Source organism: Narcine bancroftii, chromosome 13 (assembly GCF_036971445.1).
Source record: "Narcine bancroftii isolate sNarBan1 chromosome 13, sNarBan1.hap1, whole genome shotgun sequence".
Taxonomy (NCBI): Eukaryota; Metazoa; Chordata; class Chondrichthyes; order Torpediniformes; family Narcinidae; genus Narcine; species Narcine bancroftii.
Window position 1 is genome coordinate 16,436,306 of NC_091481.1, and position 9,153 is coordinate 16,445,458.

At 33.4% G+C, this 9,153-nt stretch overlaps 1 protein-coding gene across 3 annotated transcripts in view; it reads left to right on the forward strand.

Moving 5' to 3' along the window:
* The window catches only part of LOC138748484 (protein PHTF2-like), a 105,093-nt gene extending 102,175 nt beyond the window's left edge, over nt 1-2,918 (forward strand). For all 3 annotated transcript variants that reach the window (XM_069908770.1, XM_069908769.1, XM_069908771.1), the window contains exon 18: nt 2,108-2,918. In XM_069908770.1, coding sequence (XP_069764871.1) covers nt 2,108-2,128 — 21 coding nt within the window. In that variant the 3' untranslated portion in view covers nt 2,129-2,918. The remainder of the gene's footprint in view (nt 1-2,107) is intronic.
* Nucleotides 2,919-9,153: the final 6,235 nt, after the last annotated feature.

Below are 9,153 nucleotides of genomic sequence, written 5' to 3' on the forward strand. Positions count from 1 at the left end.
ATTTACAGAGAGCATAAGAGTACAAGGGATTGATTGCTACCAGTGGTAGAATTCTATCCTACAATGTAATAAAAACCCAAGAACCACTGTGAAAGAAGTTAGCGTTGTAAAAGCTAACTATTATAAAATTTCATAAGTGAATTACTACCATAAAAGGGCCTTTAGCAATCTATGCAAATTTTCCTTTTAAAATAGTTAAAGACCAAATCAAATATTTGGGAATCACAATTACAAGAAGATGTAAAAACTGATCAAAAGAAAAATTTTCAGGATTACATAACCAGACTAAAGAGTTGTTTTAGAGAGAGTCACCCTTATCTTTGACAATGATAGGACGTATTAATGCAATTAAAAGGAATATTCTGTCTATATTGTATATGTTTTAATCTTGACCAATTTTCATTCCTAAAACTTATTTTAATTCATTGGATTCAATTATTTCCTCACATATATGGCAAGGTAAACAGCTCTGTATAAACAAAGCCTACCTTCTATATTAGTCAATCAATTTATTAATGCTATTACATTTTGATACTTCAGATAATCATCCTTCTTGGGTAGATGGAATTGAGATTTTCTAAAAAAAATTTAGCTGTGTTGGTAGTTTTAGATTCTTCTTTACCCTTTTCCTTTTTGAAGCTGACAGACAATCTGATAATGAGACATAGGGTGAGAATTAGGAAGTTCTTTGTCTATCTGAAGGTTTCTCTTGACAGTCCTATTATAAAGAATTATTTTTTTCAACCCTCTATCTTGGATTCAGGTTTCAAGGAGTGGGTTAGATTGGGTATTAAAAGTATTAGGGATCTGTACATTCGAGGTAATTTCACTTCATTTGAACAATTAGCAGTTAAATCCAACCTTCCTAACAGGCTTTTTTTTTAGATTCTGACAAATTCGACGTTTTGCTCAGTACAAACATTCTAATTTTCCTCGAATTCACGAAACCAATATCCTTGATTTATTTTTTGATTTAAAGTTTTCTCATGGGGGATTGATAGCAACTATTTATAATAACTTGATGGATCTAAAAACATATTTAGGGAGGGGAATCAAGAATGAATGGGAATGAGATTTAAATATATCAATTCCAGACAAAGACTGGGCTACCACGCTTGATCTGATTAATAATACCTCATTCTATGCATGACATTTTTATTGCACTTTAAAGTGGTACATCGTTTAACTTTGGACATATGTATTCTATCTTATTTTTATTCTGATGTTCTGCACTTGATCTTAGCCAAAAGGACAAGAAGTCTGATGTTGCTCCACTATGTGATAAATGTAAAATTTTTGAGGCCTCTCTGATTCATATGTTTGGGAATGTCCAAAACTAAAAGAATTTTGGGAACAATTCTTCCAAACTTTATGAGAGACTCTTCGGATGACATTGGAACCATGCCCTTTTATTGCTTTGTTTGGTTATTCTCAAGAAGAGAATATTTCCTTGAGCTTAATTCTAAAGAGAATAGTAACTTTTGTTTCATTGATGACTAGATGAACAACAACTCGTATGGGTACAGGTATGGAGAAAATTAGGTATAACATTAAAGAGCTCAAGATTGAATTTGATAAGATATGGGGCTCATTTATGGACTACTTTGGGGTTTCCTGTCCGATGTCCAGAACCCAAGACTCTATTCTTCACATATTATTCACTGGTGACTGTGTTAGTGGGAGAGGTAGGATTATAACGGGGAGGGGGGGAGATTTTTCTTCTTTTTATGTTTTTTTTTCTATTTTAATTTATAAGTAGAAGAGATTAGTCCAGTGAGATAACCAACAATGAATAAGTTGCAATATTAGGATAGGAGGTGAAGTTTTCATGAGAATTTCCATTTTATTTGAGCTTTGTGTGCAAGACAATGTATAAATCACTTACGATTCATATTCTGTATTGCATTATTTAAAAGTTATGTAACTAATATATAGACAATATATCACGCATTATTTCTCTCGACCTAATCCAGAAAAATATATTAATAAGTAAAAGCTGTGAGTGCAGAGAAATTGAAGATTTGAGGTACTACTACATTACAGTGTTTAAAGGAATATTTTGACTGGCAGAAGAGAGCAAAGTAAATGTAATTTTATTTTTAAACAGCTATGGAAGATAAAGTCTTGATGTGGCGAACATATTGAAACCCATCAACCCAGGGAAATGAGGCTCCTGACTCCACAGCTCACTATTCCACCTGGCATGGATGGAATTGCTTACGTTTGGGGGAAAAAAAATTGTGCAATGTATATTTTATTTTTATGTATTTCACGTTTAATGTTGTGTTTCACTGTTTTTGCACAGTCATCAAATTATTTTGATTTATAAGTATTACTCTGTGGTCAATTTTTATTAAGTATGTAGCAGGTTACCTTTTGATATATTCTCTTTACAGCAATAAAGCTTTATGCCTTCCTTTATGGAAGGTATTTTGATAGAAGCAATGTGTAAAATAGCAAGAAATGTATTTATTCAAACAATGGACTGTTACCACAGTTGCTAAGTTTGCAACTGCATTGTTTAGTATGGAAGTGATGTCGAGCTAGCTATGAGAACACTAGTTATATTGGTTTGTTCTAATTTAGGTAGAGTTGTATGTTTAATAATGATTGAAGTGCATTTTGATAAATAAAAGAATGTATTCTATTGCAGATTTAAGGACATACATAATCTGCTAAGCTAAAAGTGGTGGTACTTTCATTTTAAGATCTGGTTTCACCACAGTTTATTTAGTATTCTAGATTTGAGCAGGTAATGGAAGTGTGTCTGCAAATGGCAACAATTACAAAGCAAATATTTTGCTAAGCAGATTTACGGTTGGAATTTAGAATTGATATCAGATTTTCTTTCCAACAGAAGATATAACTGGCACTCGCCTTTGAAGGAATAAACATTCTCTGATTGATAAATGAGTAAAGGTTTCCGTAATTGTATCTGAAGTTTATCATTTTCTATTTGCTTGTATATTGTCTGTTCCTGATCTGCTAGTACCTTTATGGCAAGTTCTAAATAGGAACCAGTTAATATTTCAAGTGATGTTATCAATATTTTATATTCAATGTCATGGAATAGAACTTGCATTTTTTGAAACAAAACTACATTTTTGTATGATCTTTATGAAAATGAAAAATTAAGATGTACTGAACAAAAGATTATTTTTGTGCTATTTGAGGAATAAACAGGAGGTTCCAGAGCACTTTTCACATCCCTCTTCCACTAGTCTCCTCTGTGCTGTTATACTGAGCTTTGAAGAAGGTCAGGTGCACCTTTGAGAATATCCAGATATTCTTCTGTCAATGGCACACCACCTTGTAGTGGAATTGTTTTTGTATGCCAAGTACCTGTCCATGTTCTTCATTGGAGATGTGTGTAATGTCAAGTGATCTGGAAAAAATATTCTTTTATGAACTCCTCATAATTTTTAAAAATCAAGTTAATTCCTTACATTGTTTCCAAAACTCAAAATACAGAATAGTTATGAGACTTCTACCCTGCTTTAAATATGCTTTATCAATGTTTCTAACTAAGATCTTATTATTCTAAGATACTATCTTAAATAGACATATGAAAGGAATTGCAGATTGGAGTTGGGCGGCTGAAGACAGTTTGCTGCCGTTGGTGAAAGGCTTGGGTATGTTGTAAAAATGTAGAAGAACCGAGAGTGCAGGCAGAATGGAGAGGACGAGTGAATTTGTACGAAGGGAGCAAGGGCAAAACCATGCAGAGATTTTGAAGGTGGGTAAGATTTTAAATCTGAGACCTGGGAATTGCTGTGGTCCAGCAGATAGATCAGTGGGATTTGTGTTTGTTGAGTGCACAGTTGTTGGAAATGCTCAGCAGATTTGTATAATTTGAAGTGTGCAGAATGGAAAGCAGTCACATCACTACTGTAACAAAATAAATTGTATCTGAAGCACGTGTAGGTTGCCTGCTGGGGATGTGAGAATACTTAGCAAGTCAAACAAAGATAAAGATCATAAAGGTACCTTGATGAAGGGCTCTAGCTCAAAATGTTGGTTATGGCAACTGTTTGACCTGCTGAACATTGTGTTTTTATTTCATTCACTGTGTCTGCAGACTTTTCTGGTTTACTGACGTGAGGATACTGTTGATTATCAAATGTATGAAGCTCATTTTAAGTTCTTTGGGAAGGATTGATGAAAATAGGAACATTACCATGTGACAAAGTCACCTCAAAGTCACATTTTATTCTCACCTAGAAATAAGAACTGGGTCATAATCCTGGAACACAATTATCTATAGCCCCTTTCACACTGGCATCCCAGTAAATCAGCTGTTCAGAGTCCCGGGATAGGAATGGGGGTTTGGCCTTTCACACTAGACCACTCCTAACTGGGACACTGAATGCTTTCACACTTACAAGGGTTTGCAGACGCCGGGGATTATACTAAGGGTTGAGGCCGGCAATCCCTGGCGTGAGATGATGTCATGGGTTTGTAGGAAGGGAGCTAGAGCAAAACCATGCAAATTTTGATTTCACACTTTAAAGGCCAATTGGTGTTCGATTCCTGGGATCACTGGCAAGTCTGAAAAGGTTTTATGTTTACAACTCTCTGTAATCTGAACATCTCAAGAATAATCACCTTGTGTTTCTCTCAAAATGGGGCAACCTTTGTCATGAGTCAAGCATACTTCACACTACCAGTCACACAAATGGGAAATGATGAAGCTCGATCATGTTTTCTTACAGATTTATTTTTTGAGATCTGGGTGTCACTCATAAGGCGTGAATTTATTGTTCATGCCAAATTCATCTTGAGGTAATGCTGAGCCGCCTTGCATTGCTGCACTTTTGTGATCAGGCCACTGTCATAATGCTGTTGGATAGAGAATGTAAGCATTTCGATCAGTGACAATGGAGTACTGGTGATATCAATCTAAGTGAGGATGTTGGACAGCTTGAAAGATAATCCACAGATAGTGGTGTTCCCATGTGCCTGAAACTAATTGCTTGACTGGATCCAAGAATCTTTTCTTTTTTTTTAAATTTTTTTATTTTTCACACCATAAATCACATTAGTCATGAGACACACTTTTTTCCTTTTCACACATATACAGTGACATTTTCTCCCCCCCCCTCCCTCCTCCCAACCCACCCCCCCCACCCCCCCCCCCCATCCATTTAAGGTATACAATCTAGGATACATTAAACCAGTCAGACAATGTTGTCACTCAACAAAAATACACCAGAAATTCTACTGAGTCCATTCTTTTCTTTCCTTCTCCTTCCATCAACTTAGGTAATGTTTGTCCCCGGTAGGTTTTCGCTATTGTATTTAATGTAAGGCTCCCATATTTGTTCGAATATTTCAATATCATTTCTTAAACTATATGTTATTTTTTCTAATGGAATACATTTATTCATTTCTATATACCATTGTTGTATTTTCAAATTATCTTCCAATTTTTCCAGGTTGACATAATACATTTTTTTGCTACGGCTAGAGCTATCTTAACAAATCTTTTTTGTGCATCCTCCAAATCAATTCCAAATTCTTTGTTTTTTATGTTACTTAGGAGAAAGATCTCTGGATTCTTTGGTATATTGTTTTCTGTTATTTTATTTAATATCGGATTGAGATCTTCCCAAAATTTTTCTACCTTCTCACATGTCCAGATTGCATGAATTGTTGTTCCCATTTCTTTTTTACATCGAAAACATCTATCAGATACTGTTGGGTCCCATTTATTTAACTTTTGAGGTGTAATGTATAGTCTGTGTATCCAGTTATATTGTATCATACGTAGCCTCGTATTTATTGTATTTCTCATCGTTCCAGAACATAATTTCTCCCATGTTTCCTTTTTTATCTTTATATTTAAATCTTGTTCCCATTTTTGTTTAGTTTTACCATTTGTTTCCTCATTCTCCTTTTCTTGCAGTTTAATATACATATTTGTTATAAATCTTTTGATTATCATTGTATCTGTAATCACATATTCAAGGTTACTTGCCTCTGGCAAACTCAAACTGCTTCCTAATTTATCCTTCAAGTAGGATCTCAATTGGTAATATGCCAGCGCTGTATCTTGAGTTATATTGTACTTATCTTTCATTTGTTCAAAGGATAAGAATCTATTTCCTGAAAAACAATTTTCTATTCTTTTAATCCCTTTTTTTTCCCATTCTCTAAAGGAAAGGTTATCTATTGTAAAAGGGAGTAACTTGTTTTGCGTCAATATTAGTTTTGGTAATTGATAATTTGTTTTATTTCTTTCTACATGAATCTTCTTCCAAATATTGAGGAGATGATGTAATACTGGAGAACTTCTATGTTGTACCAATTTTTCATCCCATTTATATAATATGTGTTCAGGTATCTTTTCCCCTATTTTATCTAATTCTAATCTCATCCAGTCTGGTTTTTCCCTTGTTTGATAAAAATCTGATAGGTATCTTAATTGTGTGGCTCTATAATAATTTTTAAAGTTTGGCAGTTGTAAGCCTCCTTGTTTATACCATTCTGTTAATTTATCTAGTGCTATCCTCGGTTTCCCCCCTTTCCATAAAAATTTCCTTATTATTTTCTTCAACTCCTTGAAGAATTTTTCTGTCAGTTGTATTGGCAATGCCTGAAATAAGTATAATATCCTTGGAAAAATGTTCATTTTAATACAGTTTATCCTTCCTATTAGTGTTAATGGTAAATCTTTCCAATGCTCTAAATTGTCCTGTAATTTTTTCATTAGTGGATAATAATTGAGTCTATATAGTTGGCCGAGATTTTTGTTTATTTGTACACCTAGGTATCTTATTGCCTGCATTTGCCATCTAATGGAGATTCCTTCTTAAATTTTGAGAAATCCGCATTATTCATAGGCATTGCTTCACTTTTATTTACGTTTATCTTGTAACCCGACACTTCTCCATATTCCTTCAATTTCTTATATAATTCTTTTATTGATAGTTCTGGTTCTGTTAAGTACACTATAACATCATCCGCAAATAGACTGATTTTATATTCCTTGTCTTTTATTTTCATTCCTTTTATATTATTATCTATTCTTATCAATTCTGCTAGTGGTTCTATAGCTAACGCAAACAATAAAGGTGATAGTGGGCATCCCTGCCGCGTTGACCTGCTTAAGTTAAATTGCTTTGATACATGTCCATTTACTGTCACTTTCGCTAACGGTCCCTTATATAATGCTTTAATCCAATTAATATACTTCTCCGGTAAACTGAATTTTTGCAATACTTTGAACAAATAATTCCATTCTACTCTGTCAAAGGCCTTCTCTGCGTCTAAAGCAACTGCTACTGTAGGTGCTTTATTTCCTTCTACTGCATGAATTAAGTTAATACATTTACAAATATTGTCTGTTGTGTGTCTTTTTTTGATAAATCCAGTTTGGTCTAAATTTACCATTTTTGGTACATGCTCTGCTAATCTGTTTGCTAATAGTTTAGCTATTATCTTATAATCTGTGTTTAGTAAAGATATTGGTCTATATGACGCTGGTGAGAGTGGATCTTTCCCTTGCTTTATTATTACTGTAATTATTGCTGTTTTACATGAATCTGGTAAGCTTTGTGTTTCATCAATCTGGTTGATTACATCCAGGAGGGGCGGAATTAATAAGTCTTTAAATGTTTTGTAGAATTCTATTGGGAATCCATCCTCTCCTGGTGTCTTATTATTTGGTAATTTTTTTATTATCTCTTGTATTTCTACTATTCCAAATGGTTCTGTTAATTTATTTTGTTCCTCTATTTGTAGTTTTGGTAGTTCAATTTTAGTCAGAAATTCATCTATTTTCCCTTCTTTCCCTTCGTTTTCAGTTCGGTATAATTGTTCATAGAATTCTCTAAAGTTTTCCCAAATTTCTTTTGGATTATATGTAATTTGTTTGTCTTTTTTCCTTGATGCCAATACCATTTTCTTAGCTTGTTCTGTCTTAAGCTGCCATGCTAGGATTTTGTGCGTTTTTTCACCCAGTTCATAATATTTCTGTTTTGTCTTCATTGTATTCTTCTCCACCTTGTATGTTTGTACTGTTTCATATTTTATTTTTTTATCCGCCAATTCTCTTCTTTTAGTTGTATCTTCCTTCATTGCTAATTTTTTTTCTATATTTACTATTTCCCTTTCCAACTGCTCTGTTTCCTGATTATAGTCCTTCTTCATCTTGGTTACATAACTTATTATTTGCCCTCTAATGAATGCTTTCATTGCATCCCATAGTATAAACTTATCTTCCACTGATTCCGTATTTATTTCAAAATACATTTTTATTTGTTTTTCAATAAATTCTCTAAAATCCTGCCTTTTAAGCAACATGGGGTTTAATCTCCATCTATGCATTCTTGGAGGGATGTCCTTTAGCTTTACTGTCAATATTAAGGGTGAATGGTCCGATAGTATTCTAGCTTTATATTCTGTTTTTCTTACTCTATCTTGCATACTAGCTGATAACAAAAATAGGTCTATTCTTGAGTATGTTTTATGTCTAGCCGAGTAATATGAATATTCCTTTTCTTTTGGGTGTTGTTTCCTCCATATATCCAAAAGTTGCATTTCTTCCATTGATTTAATTATAAATTTGGTTACTTTGTTCTTTCTGTTAATTTTTTTCCCAGTTTTATCCATATTTGAATCCAAATTCAGGTTGAAATCCCCTCCTATTAATATGTTTCCTTGCGTATTTGCTACCTTCAAAAAGATATCTTGCATAAACTTTTGATCTTCTTCGTTAGGTGAACATACATTGAGTAGATTCCAAAACTCCGAATATATCTGACATTTTATCATTACGTATCTCCCTGCTGGATCTATTATTGCCTCTTTTATTTTAAATGGCACATTTTTACTAATTAATATAGCCACTCCTCTTGCTTTTGAATTATACGATGCTGCTGTTACACGTCCTACCCAATCTCTCTTTAATTTCTTGTGTTCCAATTCAGTTAAGTGTGTTTCTTGCACAAATGCTATATCAATTTTTTCTTTTTTCAGTAAATTTAGCAGTTTCTTCCTTTTAATTTGGTTATGTATTCCATTAATATTTAAAGTCATATAGTTCAACGTAGCCATTTTATACTTTGTTTATCTTCCCTTTCTGTTTTTCCATCATTACCTTTCCTCCTTTTCCATTTCTGTTTTCTTATTTTAAACCTTTTATAAGACAAC